The sequence below is a fragment of the Delphinus delphis genome, chromosome 3 (assembly GCF_949987515.2).
Source record: "Delphinus delphis chromosome 3, mDelDel1.2, whole genome shotgun sequence".
Lineage (NCBI taxonomy): Eukaryota > Metazoa > Chordata > Mammalia > Artiodactyla > Delphinidae > Delphinus > Delphinus delphis.
The window spans coordinates 131,713,632-131,731,857 of NC_082685.1; the positions used below are offsets into that span (position 1 = coordinate 131,713,632).

Below are 18,226 nucleotides of genomic sequence, written 5' to 3' on the forward strand. Positions count from 1 at the left end.
ACCCTGTTCTCTATTGCCTGCTGCAAGTGAAGGGTAAGGATTGTGTGTCTTTAGTGTCTTGGGTTGGACTGGGATGGGTTGGAGCATGTGGTGACTGCTGTGGGCCGCTGGAAGGGAAGTACCACAGTCTGGGCTGTATGGTGGGCTGCCAGGCCCTTGCCCAAGAAAGCTAACAATCACCTAAGATGCCTTAGGAAGATGGGCACTTATTTACCTGTATTCTCATAGCATAATGCACGGAACTGTTGCCTCATAATGTCCTCCTAAAGAAAGGAAGTGGCCGATAGTGTTAAAACGTTACTGGTTAATCGTGGGGAGACCGAAGCCGCCGAGGTTTATGGGCCTGCACGGAGTCATACAATGCCTCAGTGTCTGGCCTGGGAATGAAGCCTGAGTTTGCCGCTTGCTGTCAGGACGGCCGACGGCATTGTGTTTAGCATTGTACACCAGTGAAAGGGGCTTACCCTTAACAATGCACGAGCTGCTGTAGGAGACAGACACAATGAACTTTGGTACAGTATAGTCTAGAGGCCAAAATGAGTAATTTTAAGTAAATTGACTATGAGATCCAAAGCTTCATTAAGTTTTAAAATGAAAACCAAGTGAAAACTCTGTACAGTTTTTAGGAACTGACTCCAAAAACATGAACATTCTTCCCCCATTTGAAGTAGCATAGTTTTAAGAGTCTCATTTTATGGCTTGAATCTGACACTACCCCTGTTAACCATAGGATTTATTTATTTCAAATAAATACTCCAAGAGTCTGTGACTTATTTCAAAGATCCTGCCTTAGAATAATTGTCAGTCTAACCTTTATGCTTTTTATGTTCCAAAATGTCTCATTCTTACAGACTGTGGTTTGCGGGGCGGGGGGGGGGGGGGGCTTTTGTTTTATTCAGATTTGGTTTAGTTTGGGTTTTTTCAGAACAGTTGAAATATGGAGCCTGAAATTCCAGAAAGAGACTGGGGGAGAGGGGAGATGTCATGTTACATGCCTTTACCATCTGCATGATTGGAACTCTGGGGTAGAGACGGCGTCACTGGGGAGAACAGAGAGAGAGGAGATAAAGACGAGAGTGGAGTAGAACGTCACTGCTAAATTGCCTTTTATGTCAGACATGTCGTAGGTGACCTAGAATAAATGAGCAGGTGATGTAGATATTATTGGGCTTGGCTGCAAAGTTTTTACACTCTGGAGTTTACAAAAAACATGAAAATGAAATTCTGGAACTTTTGGCCAAAATATGTTGAGTAATATTGCCACGTGAATGATTGAAACTGGGCAATATATAGCAATCAGTCACCTGCAATTTCATCTTGTATTTAAGACTGATGATAGTTTGGGCCAGGGTAGTTGAACGGGTCTCTTGCCAGGAGCTAGCCCAAGGGAGTTCTGGCAGAGGAGCTGAGCATGAGTGGTGCTGTCCAGAGCAGGAATAGGGTCTCTCCCCTCTCCCCCCAACAAAGATCCCAGCAGCCCAGTAAGAGAAACCACCGTGTGACTGGTGCTGTTGTCTGTCATAGTTGAACCTGGCAGAGCTCTTCTCAGTGAATGGCTGCTAGCCAGTCTTTGAGGGAATACATACATACATACATCTGTCTCTCAGGAAAACTCTAATCATGAGTCCAGGAGACTTGTTTCTTTTATGGGTAAGAAAAAGTTTGCAAAAGGTCAGACATTATCAGCCAGCCTTCATATGAATCTGGGATGAGATGTATTGGCATCTAGAATGCTTTTTATTGTCATAGTCATTAATCTTGTAGGAGAGGCAAAATGGAGCTCAAGTAAGGCCAGAGAAGAGTCACGAATATGATGGAGGAGTGGCAGGGGCTGCTATATGAAGGCAGACTGAAATAATTAGGACTCCTCAGGCTCTAAACAGGGGAGAAGAAATATGATTAGAGTTTAATAAATCCATGAAGAATATGGATTAGGTAATCATAGAATTTACCAGAAGTAGGCAGAGCCCCTTAAAAGCCGAGGACAAGTGAATTTAGGACAAAAAGAAGGTCTTTCGTACCAAGAAAGTAGGTCGTGCACATCAAAACCACTCTTTTGGTAACTGGGCTAAAACTTCTGGCATTGAAGAGCAGTGAAAAAGTCAAGCGTTTCTTTTATTTTAACACTATTTTCTTGAAGCATGGGGGACCCAGAGAGAGCCTAGATCAAGCTTCCTACTAGCCTTTACATTTTCTTTTCTCTTTTCTTAGGCGAAATTTAAATGTCATTCATTCGTCATTCAACAGTTATTCACTGAGGGTGGCTTCTATGCCGGGTACTCTGCTAAGCACTGTGGATACTAGGATGAAGATGGACAGATATGGTTCCCACAGTCTGGTGATGAATGAGAAACTGTAATAGTCTGTGTGCTGAATTCACAAAAGTGCTGTGAGAGCTTGACATGAATTGCTAATGTACTCTTAGCATCAGAGCAGGCGGCCCTGAGGAAGGGGTGCTCTAACTGGGACCCGAAAGCCAATGAAGCATTCGCTATGCCAAGAGTTGGGAGGGAAGAGGGAGAGGCGTATGTTGAATGCCTTGAGGTGCCAGAGGGTCAGCGTGACTGGAGGTGGGAGGGTGAGAGGGAGAGTAAGAGGAGAATCATGGAGGTGAGGCTGGAGGGGTGGGTGGAAGAGATCATGGAAGGTCTTGTAGACCATGATGATCATTATGGAGGCCGTGTGGAGAATAGAGGGGGCAACGGTGAATGTACTGGGACCCATTGGAGGATGTTGATGTTGTCCAGGCAGCGGTGGCCTGGGCTGGAGAGAGGCAGACAGATTCTAGACCTGTTTCAGAGGTCGTATGGACTGGACTTGTCAGTTGACTAACGTGGATATGAGAAGTGAGGGTGAGGAATAATCAAGCTTGGTTTATGAGAGTATGACAGCCAGTTAGGCGTCACATTTCATCTGAGTAAGAAGAATTAGCACAGACATTTTATAGGTCTCTTCTCTCATGATCTCCAAAGGACCCAGAAGTCAGTAGGTCTGCCTCCCTCTTACCTCTCTGTCTCCCTCTTCCTCTGTTGAATCTTTCAGGTCCTAAATGCTTCGGACTCTACAAGCTGGCACATAGATGGCCCCTAATAAGTAGATGTCAAATAAGTAGAAAGACCAAAAACTGCATGAGTGGCTTGCAGCCTCCCAAATCCCCTTGTCTTTAACCCTTGCAGAGCAAACGGCAGTTCATAGTACCCTGAGGTCAGTTGACCTGAAGCAAGATTTAGTAAGAGTCAAGATGGCGGTGATATACACAGGAATTCTATTTAATGCTTTTTAAAAGCATTTTATTTTGAAATAACATCAAAGCACTGGAAGACTAGTACACGGAACTTTCCTGTAGACTCTACTCAGGTTCCCCAGTCATTAACATTTTACCATGATTGCTTTATCACATTCCTCACCATCTAGGCGTGGAGACGGTGATGGAGATAGAGATTTAGAAATGTTCTTAGCCAGTTACTTGCAGATGTCAAGACTCTTCATCTCTAAGTACTATCGTATGTGTTTTCTCAGGACCGTGATATTCCTTACGTAACCACAGTCCGCTGATTAAATTCAGAAACTGTAACCTTCAGTGATACTGTCATTGCAGGCTCTGCTATTCAGTCTCTAGTCAGCTGTCACCTGTTGTCCCAACACTGTCGTTTATGATGTCTCTTCCCCCGCCCGATCCAGGAGGCATGGCATTCGTTATGTCTCTCTAGTCTTCTTTAACCTGGAACAGCTCCTCAGTCTTTCTTTGACGTTTTAGAGAAGAACAGGCTGCTTGTCCTGCAGAATGCTCCTCGCGGAGGTGTCGTCTGATTTCCTCGTGCTTGGATGACGGTGGTGCATTTTTGGCAGAAAAGCTGCATAATGACGTGGCACCCCTCGCAGTGCCCCCGTCTCAGCAAGAGGGGAGCCGGCAAGTCCGAGTGGGTCTCATTCCTGGGAAGTTAACTTTGATTGCTTCGTCAAGGCGGTGTCCTCCTGGTCTCTCACTCTAAAGGTCCCTTTCCTCCGTAGGGTCAATAGGTTATTTAATTACCTCTCAGTACATAGTCATTTGAAATGTGACTAAGCTTTGTGCCTACAGTCATGCTTAAAAGCGCTGCATTTCCCCTCTCTCGGCAGTGTTTTAGAGCACTCTGCTGCAAGGGACCACCACCTGCGCGCCCAGAGTATGACCTGGTCTGCATAGGCCTCACGGGCTCTGGCAAGACCAGCCTCCTGTCCAAGCTCTGCAGCGAAAGCCCCAACAGCGTGGTGTCGACCACAGGTGGGTACAGCGCCGGCTTCTCGCCCTTTTCTTCCTCACCCCTGGGATGCTCTCGTTTCCTATGCTGTTGGTGGGGTCCCCTCATTTCACTGAAATGCTTCAGTCAGTTGATTATTTATTTTTAGATCCTCTGTTTTTCAAACTATATTTAAGGGGGGCTTTAATAGCATCAAATTGCTGCACGCTTCATCCCTCTAGTTGGTCATTTCAGTGCCACTGAATAAATCAAGCCAGGAGGATGTTGATAGAAACTAACCTCGCAACCTGGAATTCTCGTACTGTGATAGATGGGTTCAGCTCAGGCCCACTGAGCGTCCTCCTCCCTTGAAGTATCACTCTAGCCTACTCGTGTTGGTCACACGCTCCCTACACGGTACAAGTGATAGTCTGAATCTTCTTCCCTGGAAGATGGTGGGCACAGGGACCGTTGATCAGGTTTACCATGTTGTTCCCTGAGGTGGCCAAGAAAAGTCAGTCTAGGCAGTGGTTCTCAATCAGGGCAGATTTTGCTCTCCAGGCGACATCTGGCAATGTCTGGAGACATTTTGGTTCTTACAGCTTGGGCAGGGTGCTACTGACTTCTTTTGAGTAGAGGCCGGGGATGCTGCTAAACATCCTACAGTGCACAGGACGGGCGCCCTCCGTGAGGAATTATCTGGCCCAGAGTATCAAAGTGCTACCAAGAACTTTTCTCACTCGCCAAAAGTGTCCTCTTTTTCCTCTGAAAATGAAGCGAGAAAGACAAGTGTTAACTAGAGAAAATTATGGGAGATGAAAACCAGAGCTGCTGTGGGAGAACTGACAGGGAAGGAGTGGGCCGGGACATTGTCGGGGAAACTTAAAAAGATTGTTCATTCAGACAGCTTTCTTTTCTGAACACCTATCATGTGCTAGGTCCAGTGTTAGAAACTGGGGATAAGCAGTGACCCCAGCACTCCAGGAGACTCAGGCTATGAGCCACACAGACATTAAGCTTGTGTCCAGAAATACACAAAGGAGGAGAAGCAATCAGTTTTGCTCGGACTGGGGGAAGGGGAGGATGATACATGATGGAGTTTTCTACATTGGATCTTGAGGACGAGCAAGCCTGGCAGACAAGCAGGAATAAGAGAGTGAGGTGGGAGAAGAAAGAAGATTTGGGGACAGAGGGGAAGCTGTGTGAAGGCAGAGGGGCCTGAAACAGGTTGCTACCTCCTGGGAACCACATTTCCGAGTGGCTGCAACACATGGTTAGTAGAATGCCACGAGTTGAGTCACAGGAGATAGGCAGTGGCCAAATCTTGGCAAACCTTTTATACCACACTCAGGAATTTGAGCTTTGTAGATAGCACAGAGACATCTGCACATACTTTAAGCAAAGAGAAACTGTGTGATAAAATATCCATTTGAGAAAGATCACGCTAGCCATGATGCTGAGGCTGAACTGTGGAAAGCTCCATTAGCCATTGACTAAGACAGTGATGGGAGGGAGGGAGAAGAGAGGGGGAGGGAGGAGGGAGGGAATAGATAGGATACTTATTGCAGGCCTAGTATTGACAGAGCTTGCTGGCCAGTTGGGTTTGGAGGATGAGGGAGAGAGAGAAGCCAAGGGTGACTCAGGTCCTGGCTTAGGTGAAGGGTATATGGTGGAACCGTTGACTAGGATTTCCTGTAAGTAGGAAAAATATTGATGACCAAGAGCCTTACCTCATTTCAGGCCAGGTTTTGCCACCAAATAAGTTAGGGGAAGAGTGCAGGCTTTGAAGGCTTTTCAGAGTTTAGAATTGTAGATGAGAAACTGTGGACCTGTGAAGAAACAGAGTCATAGCTTGATTAAAGGTTGAGGAAAAGCTTGAGGGGTTCATGATGACTGGTGAGGCCACAGGGAGGATGAACAGAGCTCAAGTGTGGCCTGTTGCAGGAAGCCATTTCTAACTACCTTCCTTTCCCCCACATGGAACTGAGAACTCCCTGCTCTCCCACTGTGAAGTGTTTATCTCTCTACCATTTAGTGCCTGAGACACTGCTGTTGACACATTTGTCTCCCCAGGCTAAGGGGCAGATAGAGCATCTTATTTAGCTTGTGCCTCCAGATCCTGGCACACGATTTGGACATAGCTAAGATGCTTGTTGAGTGAATAAGCCTGCAACAGTAAATTGAATCCATATGTTTTTACATAAAATATCATACCTCTCTGAACCTCATAACTGCTTTTTATGACAGGTAAGATTCTTTTTCCATATTCTGTCTTTAAATCATCTGAGGCTCAAAGGTATGGTGATATGGCTGTTTTCACACAGTTAATGACAGAGGTAGGATGCCAGTGCAGGTCTCCAAATGAAGGTTAGTGGTACCCAAGCCTTAGAATTTCTGATGAGAGTATTATTTGCTAGTTGTCTGTAAAGCTGTGGACGTCTTCTGAGGAATGTGTTACGTAATATGCAGACTTTATTAACTTAACAATTCTTTTAAAGCAAAATAACTTCCTTCAAAATATGTATGAGTAACACAAGTATACCGTTCTTCACTTATCAGAGGTAGAAATGAGAAGCACTATTGCTAGAAGCACAGTTTTGAATTACAATGTACAAAATTATCTGTAAATAATTTTATAATTTATTATTTATAAATTGCAATGCAATATGTTCTATATTTGCTTTTATTCAATTTTTTAATAATATGTTTTCCTCTTACTGGAACCCGTTGTAACATTGTGCGCTAATTGATTTTCTGATGAATTAGTAAGTTGGCTGACATTTTGGATATCAAGCTTCTATGAGTTGTCATTGTCCTGAACCAGGCGCAGTGCCTTTTTGGAGACCTGTTTGGAGGTCTCGGCTATCAAGAAGTTTATACCTGGGGTAGGATTACCATGATAAACAGTTTAAATTTATTGAATGTTTAATATATGCCAGGAGCTAAGACAGAATAAGTGCTATACTTGATGGTATAAATATGAAAGTTAAAAGAGTGATCATTTCTAATCTGTGGGATCAAAGAAGGCCTCATTCAAATAGGGCCTCATATGATGGGGAGAATCTAAGGAACGGGGTGAGGAGAGTAAGGATAGAAAGCATAGGGTGTATTTGGAGAACAGTTCGTGATCTTACTGGGTTGAGGCCCAAGATATGGAGGTATAGCATGAGTTGTGACCCAAAGCTAGAGACTAGAGAAGCTACTGAGAGAGACCTGTAACATGGAGAGGTGATCCATCAGGGGCTGTGAGGAATGGAGAGTTAGAGGCAGATGTCATTAATCCTATAAAACTGTCAAAGATATTGGGAAATAGAGAGGAAAGGAAAAGAATCAAATATGACTTCTAGCTGGTGACTGAGTGAAATATAAAAAGTGGGAAGAAGGTGACAGACAGTTTTAAGATACAAGATAATGAGCTTAGTTTTGGACATGCTAATTTGAGGTGTTGGCAGGACTTTCAACAGTGATCCAAATGCCAAAAGACAGGCTGACTAAAGAGAGCTTATAGCAAGAGATCTAGATTTGAGATACAACTGAATTGTTGATTTGCATGAGATTGTTGAGGGATGATGAGCAGAGAGGGAGGAGAAGAGTGCTAAGCACCAACTATATTTCATTCATTCTTTCTGCATTTGTTGAATGCCTGTTACATGATTGCCACTGATTTAGGCACTAAGGGTGCGTCAGTGAATGAACTAGACAAATCTCCTTGCCCTTTGGAGCTTACATTCTAGCATCTGCATTAAACAGGGAATCTAAACCAGGCAGTTCTATATAGTATCATATAAGTCAAATGTGAACAATAGATCAAAGGAACCAGAATTAAATAATATAAACCGAAGTCTAAAATCTGAGAGGAGGCCATGGATGTGGTGACCATTAATGACCAATGGTAGACCAGTTTCAGTAGAGCGTTGGGGTAGAAACTAACATGAACCATGAGAGGGTGGTGAGCATGCAGAGGGAATGAGGCACAGACTGTCCATTTTACTCCTTGGGCCCCTGGCTAAGATTGCACATAGATTACTCTTTTAAGAAGGTAACAGAAAGACAGAAACACAGGAAGCAGTGGTGAAGGAGTTTATTTTTGCAAGGAAATGTGCCATGTGAGCATGCTAGTGGACAGAGGTGTAAGGGTGGTGATCAGGAAGAAGGAAACACTGAAGATGTTCAGTAGAGGGCAGGGAGTGCAAGAATAAGTGAAGACTTCTGATTCTGGTCAAGACAGAGTAACTAGAACTGGCTTACCCTCCCACCTGAAATAACCAAAAGGGGGGAACAAAACACAGACAAGATATATAAAACAGTTTTTAAGAAAGTAAATATCAAGCAACAAGGGTTAGTCATCCCTGAGAGATGAGAAACAAATGAGATGAGCCCCACAGTTGCCCCAGCCTACTGCCTCAAGACTGTTCCCAGGCCATGGCACAGCTCCAGTGGGAAGTGAGGTGGAGCTCAGTGGACTCCCTGCATTGAGGGGATTGAGCTGAGAGCTGGAGAGACTAGGGCAGCTAGAGTTCCTAGGACACAGTACTGGAGAGGACAGACTTGTACAGAGAGAGAACCCTAGAGATCTGTAGAGGGTCTCCTTTGAGTATGTGTCATAGTATTCATTGCATGCACATGAGGAAACTACTCAAGGCTAGCAAAAGAACCATCTGAAAGGGCTAGAGGGAACAGTGCCTGGTGTTCACACAGGACTGAGAGTTACGCCTGTTACCACAAGCCAGATTGGAAAAGTCACAATTCACGAGGTAGTGGGTCGAGTACTAAGGAAGGTTTTGCCTTAGGAATCAGCTCTAAGCTGAGCACTGCCCTAGACGCATGTAGCAAATCATATTAATAAGACAAAAGGCTCAAACAGTTTCCTAGAAACTTTAATACACCCCAGAACAAAGCTGTGTAAGATTTACAGAAAGCAAAATTATCCAGCACTTAAGGTAAAATTCACAATGTCTGACATTTAATCAAAAATTACCAGGCATGCAGAGAGGCAGGAAGACATGATTCATAATGAGAAGAATAACCTGTGAATTGAAACTGACTCATAACTGTCACAAAGATTAGAATTAACAAAGAAGGACATTAAAACTGTTATTATAAAAGTATAGACATGCAAAATATCTAAAAAACCATATACAAATTTTAGTGGTGAGCACTACAATATATGAGATGAAATATATACCAGATAGGATTAATGACAGATTAGACATTGCAGAAAAAAGATTAATGACCTTGACGGGCATTAGCATTCGGGACTACTCACAGTAGAGAGAGAGGAGAAAATGGAAAATGCAAAGAGCAGTAGTGACCTGTGGGACAACTCCAAGTCACCTAATATATGGCAACACCTAACTTTGAATCTATCAAGGTGAGGCGGTGGAGAAAGGGACAGAAAAAAATATTTGAAGAAATGATGGCTGAAATGTTTTCAAACTTGAAGATAAACAACAAATCCAAGAAGCTCATTGAACCCCAAGCACAAGAGATATGAACAAAACTACACCAAGTTACATCCTAATAAAATTACTAAAGCCAGTGATAAGAGTGTGATGGTTAATTTTATGTGTCAACTTGGCTGGGCCACAGTTCTCAGGTATGTCATCAAACTTTGTTCTGAATATTTCTGTGAATGCGTTTTTATATGAGATTAAGATATAAATCCGCAGCCTTTGAGTAAATTTCTTTATATAATGTGGTTGGGCCTCATCTAACCAGTTGAAGGATTGAATAGAACAAAAGACTGACTTCCCCAGAGCAAGAAGGAAATCTGCACTGGGTGGCCTTGGGACTTGAACTGGAGCATCGGCTCTTTCCTGGGTCTCCAGTCTACTGACCTACCCTGCAGATTTTGGACTTGCCAGCCTCCATAGTATTATGAATCAATTCCTTGAAACATTTTTCTGTGTATACACACATCCTATTGGTTCTGTTTCTCTGGAGAATGCCGAGTAATACAAAAAGGAAATCTTAAAAACAGAGAAAAGATGTTACACAGAAACAAAGATAAGAGTGACATCAGATTTCTCACTGCAAACGATGCAAGGGAGAAGGCAATGGAGCACACCTTTAAAGTACTGAAGGGAAAAATAATTATCAGCCTATATCCAACAGAAGTATCTTTCAAAAAGAAACTCAAAATAAAGCCTTTTTCAGACATTAAAAAAGTGAAAGAATTTATTGCTAGCAGGCCAAAGTTATAAGAAAATGCTAAAGGAAGTTTTTCAGGCGGGAGAAAAATGATTACAGATGGAAATCTGGATCTATACAAAGCAAAGTAACAAAATGGTGCCTACATGGATAATTATATAAGATTTAGTTCTTATTTAAATCTCTTTATAACTGTTTAAATAAAAACAGTATGTTGTGGAGTTTATAACATGTAAAAGTAAAATGCATGAGAACAATAGAATAAAAGTCATAGAGGAAAAAGGGAAATATACTATTGTTGGGTTCTTATATGTGAAGTAGTTTAATAACACTTGAAGGTAGACTATGATAAGTTAAAGATACACTATAAACCCTAAAGCAACCACTAAAATAACAAAAGAAAGTGTGAGAGCCAATAAGGCAACAAATAAGATAAGATGGAACTATAAAAAATAATTAATCAGAAAGAAGGCAGGAAAAAAGGGAACAAGAATATATGGGACAAGTAGAAAACAAGTAGCAAGGTGTTAGCACTCAAACCTGACCATCAGTCATCAAATTAAATGCAAATGGTCTAGACTCCTCAATTAAGAGACTGAGAATATGATTAGATTAAAAAAACAAGACCCAACTATATGCTGACTTTAAATATAAAGACACAAATAGATTAAAAGTAAGAAGATGGAAAAAGATACGTTATGCCGATAGGCATAAGAAAGAGTCAAAAGAAAGTTGGAGCGGCTATATTAATATCAGACAAGGTAGACTTTGGAGCAAAGAACAATACTGGGGATAAAGAAGTTCATTTCATAATGATGAAAGAGTCTTTGAATCAGAGGACATAACAATGCTAAACATTTATGTATGTAATAACTTCAAAACTACACATAGCAAAAACTGACAAAACCCACAATTGTAGTCAGAGATTTCAGTACTCTCAATTATTGATAGAACACGTAGGAAGAAAATAGAGGTAGTAGACTTGAACAACACTATCAGCCACCTGGACCTGATTAACATGTATACAACCCTCTACACAACAGCAGCAGAGAACCTTCTCAAGTGCATTTGTAACATTTACCAAATAAGACCATATTTGAGGACATAAAACAAGTTTCAATAAATTTAAAAGTATTCAAACTACAGACCACATGGAATTGAATTAGAAATCAAGACGATCTCTGGAAAAGTCCCCAAATATTTGGAAACTAAAGTACTTCTAAATAACCCATGGATCAAATAAGAAATCAAAAGAGAAATTGTAAAGTATTTTATACTGAATGAAAATACAACACATCAGAATTTGTGGGATGTCTCTAAAGCAGGACTGTGGGGGAAATTCATAGCTCTGAACCCCTGGATTAGGAAAGAAGGCCCTCAAATCAGTGACCTCAACCTCCACCTTAAGGAACTAAAAGAGACGGACAGGTCAAACCCAAAGTAAGCAAAAGAAAGGAAATAATAAGGATCAAAGTGGAAATCAGTGGAATAGAAAAACAGTAGAGAAAACTCATTAGATCAAAAGCTGCTTCTTTGAGAAGATCAATAAAGCTTAAGAAACTCTAGCCAAACTGATCAGGGAAAAAAAAAATCAAAGATGACACTAATTTATATTATCAGGAATGAGAGAGATTACATCAATATAGAGTCTATAGATATTAAAAGTATAATAGAATATTATGAACAACTTCATACCAGTAAATTTGACAACTTAAATGGATGAATTACTTGAAAGACAAGTTATCAAAGCTCATTCAAGAAGAAATAGAAAGCCCAGATCTATAGTTATTAAAGAAATTGAAATTATAGTTTTTTAAGAAAAAGAACTTGAAGTTTAGTTGGCTTCACTGGTGAGTTCTATCAAACATCTGAAGTAATAATGCCACTGCTACACAATATCTTTCAGAAAATTGAAGGAGGAGGGAAGACTTTCCAACTCCTTCTATAAGACCAGCAAGTTTAATGTCAAAACCAGATAAAGACATTGCAAAAAAACTACATACCATATCCCTCATGAACATAGATACCAAAAATATAAACAAAAATCTTGCAAATCAAATCTTAAAGTAGTATATTTTTAATAGGATAATGTGTCATGACCAAGTAACATTTATCCCAGGAATACAGGGTTGGTTTCATGTTCAAAAATCAGTAAATTTAATTTACAATATTAATAAGCTAAGAAAAGAAAACCATGTGATCATCTCAAGAGATGCAAACAAAAAAACAAAAAACATTGATTTCTGATAAAAACTCACCAAAATAGGAACAGAGGGAATTTCCTCAACTGTTAAAGGTCATGTATGAAAACCCTATAGCTGTTGTCATACTTAATGATGAAATACAGAATTTATTCCTGGTCTGATTAGGAATAAGACATGGATGTTTGTTCTCACCGCTTCTGTTCAACATTGTAGTAAAGATTCTGGCCAGTGCATTGGACAAGAAAAAGAAATAAAAGTTTTCCAGGAATAAGTAAAACTTTCTTGGTTTGCTGATGACAGGATCATCTATGTAGAAAATTTGATGGGATCTACAACTTTATACCAACAAATTAGTGATGGCTAATGTGAATTTAGATCTGATAGTTTTGGAGATCTGAAAATTTGGAGGATAGCTTTGATCATTAGTTTGGAGAATGTTGTCTATAAGAGTAGAAGCAGATAGAGTGGTGGACAAATGTGTTGAATTCATTCAGATAGATAAGCAAATGCCCTGAAAGTTGGTAGATGGAAATGCAAAGGTCGACACAGAAACAGATGTCACAACTTTAGCTGGGAAGTTATTAAGAGGTGAGTATGGTAAAGCGGTAAAAGCATTATAAGGAAGCAAAGCTTGTCCTGGCTGGCCCTGATGAGGGAAGGAAAAGCTCTGTTTGCTAGTATAAGAAGGAAGGAAAAGCGGGTAAGAAAATGTTGGCGGCTAGAGAAGACTTTTCTTAACAAAGGTGAGGTTCCCTGTGATTCATTGAGAGGGCTTTGCAAGGATAAAGGCAGGGCAGAGTTGGGCATGAGGTGCAAAGAGAAGAGAAGGGGTAGATGCTTGTTGGTTGAGTCTGTATGATTATTGTAGCTAATGAAGGTGGGCAAGAGGTTGGAGAAACTAATTAGTGGTGACAGAGGAGGGGTGGAGGCAGAGGAGAACCAAGCAGGCTGATTTTAGTTATCAGTGGACCCACAAAACCCAGTCCTCACCAGAGTTCCAGACAGACATTGCCAGCCTGTTCAAACTCAACTGCCGGCTCCTTTTTGTTGTGTATGTATGCAGCTGAAGAAGAACAAAGGAGGTAAAAGGAAGGTCCTAAAATAAATGACAAAACCCAATGGCAAGAAAAGGTAACTAGAAGAAATGAGGAGGTCAGAAAGCCACATGTGCATGTGAACATTCAATGTGAGGACGGGAGAATAGCTGAAGGAGGTCCTACGGAGAATAATGTACAAAGTGAACGAGCAAGGGAGCTAACTACATAAAAGTTTAGAAGGACTGGAAAGCTAAGATTAAGATGACAAATGTAAGTAAGAGCAATGCTGTTGAGAAGTATTTCTATCAGATATTACAGATAAGAGTTTATGACAGTCCCATTTAGAGAATTCAGTCACGTTCACAAGTAGTGTCTAGAATCTAATTGATTAATTAAGCTAAGTCCACAAAGGTATTCAGGAAAAGAATTAATGGGAAACAAATAAATGGAAAGGTTTGGCTTTACAAGAAGTTCAACTTTACTAGAAAATAAATAAGAAAATGTTAATTTTATACCTAAATTTACCAAAACGTGTGTTGACCGTTTTTTTTTTGAAAGAAGTTATTCATATAAATTAAAGGTTACCAAAATATTTACATCCCTTGGCCTAATAAGCGTGTCACTAAGAATTTCCATTAAGTGTGTAATTTCAAAGAAACTGTATGAACAAACTGATTCCTTGCAACATTTTGTATAACTAAAACTTTAAAGTAATTTAAATGTCCTATATTAAAGGAATTTGTTAATTAACTCGTGGTACATCAGTTGAAATGATCATATATTGGAAAACACGATCTTCTGTCAAGGAAAATTAAATTTACATTCATTTTGAAAATTAAACCTTGCAAAACTATGCTTTTGAATCAAAAATGGGAAAAAAAAACGTAAAAAGTAACTAGGGGCTTTGTTGGTATGGTCGAATTATGTGTGAAATTTTATTCTCTTAAATTATTTCTCTATTTTATAATGTTTTGATAATATAAAGCCAATTAAAAATGAAATATTTGTTGGAAGAGTTTGGAACAGTTGAAAAGATACACTGAGAATTAGTTCCTTAAAATGAAAACATGACACACAAGGGTATGTCTATCCATTTCAGCAAGGCAAGAATGTCAGCCTTTTCTTCAGAAGTAAAGGGAATACAGACTTTATTGGATTGTTAACTTCAGCAGTCTTTTACTTTGACATAATTTTAAAAAGATACTTAAATTGTCAAAACTCAAAGGGCCAAGAAGTCCTGAAAAGAGCAGGTCTTGCTGATAGAGGAAAAAAATTGAGTAGCTTACACATTGGTCTAGAAACAAAAGTGAACTTTGTCCAGAGTGAATTCCTTGACTGTATATGCCCAAAGAATTTGTTGATAAAAGGGATTGTTAACCTGTAGATTACACAATATTCGCTTTTTTTTCTTTTTAAAACAGAGGAATGGAGTCTAAAGGTTTAGGATAATATATTGTTGTAACATAGAGAACAATCTAGAGAAAATTGAACACTTGGAATTGAAAAAGGTTGAAAAATCTCTTCTAGGGATATATATTACCATGTTTGAAAATTTGTCAAGTGATATGTCAGTCAGTTAAAATAGAAAACAATTATGGTAATTTGAAAGAAATACAGAAAAGTTTATGAAAATTTGAATCAGACATTTTAATAACTTTAGTATTAGCTGCATACATGTTAAGAAGAAATAAGTTAGAAAGTCGAATTTGGTATCTGCTAAAGAATTGTGTTTTATAAATGCTGGTAGATTAAATTTCCTTTTATGATGTTGAAATGATATTTAGAAGAATTTCGCTGGACCATTGTCCAAACATCACAAAACTAACGCATAAATCATGTCCTTGGTCCAAGTCAAGGCCACCAGATCTGTGGAATGTCTTTCCCTTTAGCAGTTCTTAGAGTGACCCAGGAATGTCAGAAGCACACACCGAGTACCTGTGTACATGTGTGCAGGCTTGTGTATGTGTTGCAGGGGAAGGGGGGAGGTTGGTCTGTAGGTCCAAGCGAAATAGTCCTGTGTTCCACACAATGAATAAAAATAGACTAACCTCCCTCTGAAACCTAATTTTGTTACAATTCCAGTAATGCTTTCCCCGCATAAAAAATTTCAAATCCATCTCCCTTGTATCACAGGCTTTTTTGGATTTAAGGACTAAAAGACAAAAGCTGAAAGTCTATGCAAACAATTATTTCCCCAAAGAGTTGCTAAGTCATATATTTATTAAAATTTGTGGGGTTAAATCTTAGGGGAGGTTTCAGTCTTACTAATGTAGCTTAAATAGGCCAGGAAAAAATGACTACGTAACTTAGGCTTCAGCCATCAAATTGTTTGAATGGAGTCGGGAGACCTACCCCTGAGGCCTTCAGCCAAATACTGGAGGCCATTGATGGTTGACTCAGTTGTTACTGTTATTTCCTTCTCCTTGTTTAATATAAATAATGGAATCCTAACATTAGAGGAAACTTTAAAAAGCTAATCTAGTCCACTCATTTTGCAGATGAGGGATTCAAAGTCAAGAAAAAGTAGCTGGATAAAAAGAAACGAAATTGAGCTGTTTGTAATGAGGTGGATAGACCTAGAGTCTGTCATACAGAGTGAAGTAAGTCAGAAAGAGAAAGACAAATACCGTATGCTAACACATATATATGGAATTTAAGAAAAAAAAATGTCATGAAGAACCTAGGGGTAAGACAAGAATAAAGACACAGACCTACTAGAGAATGGACTTGAGGATATGGGGAAGGGGAAGGGTAAGCTGCGACAAAGCGAGAGAGAGGCATGGACATATATACACTACCAAACGTAAGGTAGATAGCTAGTGGGAAGCAGCCGCATAGCACAGGGAGATCAGCTCGGTGCTTTGTGACCACCTAGAGGGGTGGGATAGGGAGGGTGGGAGGGAGATGCAAGAGGGAAGACATATGGGAACATATGTATATGTATAACTGATTCACTTTGTTATAAAGCAGAAACTAGCACACCGTTGTAAAGCAATTGTACTCCAATAAAGATGTAAAAACATAAAAAATAAATAAAAAAAAGAAAAAAGTGCCTGGTGAGTCTAAGAGCTGTGACAGGGTTTTAGGACAGTGCTCTTGTTCCATCAGCTCACTGACTTCCTGAGAAGAGCGTCGGAGGATGCTTATTTTTTCGAAGGAGGAACAGAGCGAGCACACTGTCATGGCTGAGTCAGTTGGACATTTTCCCTCCCCTCCTGAGTTCCTGGTTTTATTAATAACGTCTTTAAAAAAGTACTCTCTAAACTCATACTATTATTTTTACTCCATTAATAAGGAAATGTAGTATAGACCTGAGAACACAAGAATCAAAATAGATTCCTTGTGTTGGATTATTTATAAATACGAGGGAAAATAATTAGTGGGATTATTAGGTATGTGTGTATTTTTTCCAGTCAGCTCCACCGTTATTTAGGTTCAAAATTGGAAATTTTGAATCCATCATCTTGTTGGTATGTGGAAGAGGTGCTATAGTGTGGAGCTCTGGTGGACTCAGGTGATGAGACCTGAGTTCAGGTTTTAAATACAGCATTTAGTACTTTTGGCTAGGCACTTAACCCTTCTAGACTTCACTTGCTTCCTGGAACAGTGGTTAGTTCATTAAGTTAAGGATGGTCGTAACAGCTAAAATACAGTCGTCGCTTGGTATATGAGGGGGACTGGTGACCACCTTCCCCTGCAACGGATACCAAAATTTGAGGATGCTCAAGTCCTTTATGTAAAAATACAGTATTTGCATGTAACCTACACACATCCTCCCATATGCTTCAAATCATCTCTAGATTACCAATAATACCTAATACAATGTAAATACAATGTAAATGGCCTGGGCACAGCAAATTCAAGTTTTGCTTCTTGGAATTTTCTGGAAATTTTTTTCCCAAATATTTTTGGTCTGTTTGGTTGAATATGTGGATGCAGAACCCTCGGATATGGAGGGCTGACTAAATATAAACCCTTAGCACAGATCTTTAAACCAATATTGAGATCCTATTATGACCAAGCACTGGCATACAAGATACACTGTACACTGTATCTCTATTACGAATCCTTGCAGTCTAGCTGGGGAACAAACATAAAACAAGTAAATAAACTGATATGTAATTAGAACCGTGAAAGTCATGTAGGAGAAATGCTGAGTGCCCCAAGCACACAGATCCAAAAAAACCAACCTATTTCAGGAACACCAGAGAAGGCCTGCCTGACAAAGTGAAGTTCTGATACCACCTGAAGGGTAAAGAGTTTGCCAGAAGGGCAAAGTATACACACTTTTGGAGCAGTAGGTGCAAAGGCCCTGAGATGGAAGGAACATGGCTTGTTTTAGGAACTGAAGAATATAAATGAGGGGGAGATGGTACCAAATAAGCCTAGGGAAGGAAAGGGGAACCAGATCAGGTAGGGCCTTGTTAGGTGTTTCAAACTATACCTTGAGTAGTGAGAAGGTATTAGACCCTTTTAAGTAGGGGAATGATGTAAACAGAAGTGCATTTCAGGAAATCACTTCTGCCAATGTGTGGGGATGACTGAGGAGGCCAATAATAGATGCAGAGTTTAGTTAGGAGGCTCACCACGTGGTGATGGTGGTGGCTTGACGAGA

General features: G+C 40.2%; 1 protein-coding gene across 6 annotated transcripts in view; it reads left to right on the forward strand.

The window, feature by feature from the left end:
- ARL15 (ARF like GTPase 15) overlaps positions 1-18,226 on the forward strand; it is a 407,251-nt gene that overhangs the window by 131,216 nt on the left and 257,809 nt on the right. For all 6 annotated transcript variants that reach the window (XM_060009498.1, XM_060009495.1, XM_060009496.1 and 3 more), the window contains one exon: positions 4,120-4,264. In XM_060009498.1, coding sequence (XP_059865481.1) covers positions 4,120-4,264 — 145 coding nt within the window. The remainder of the gene's footprint in view (positions 1-4,119; positions 4,265-18,226) is intronic.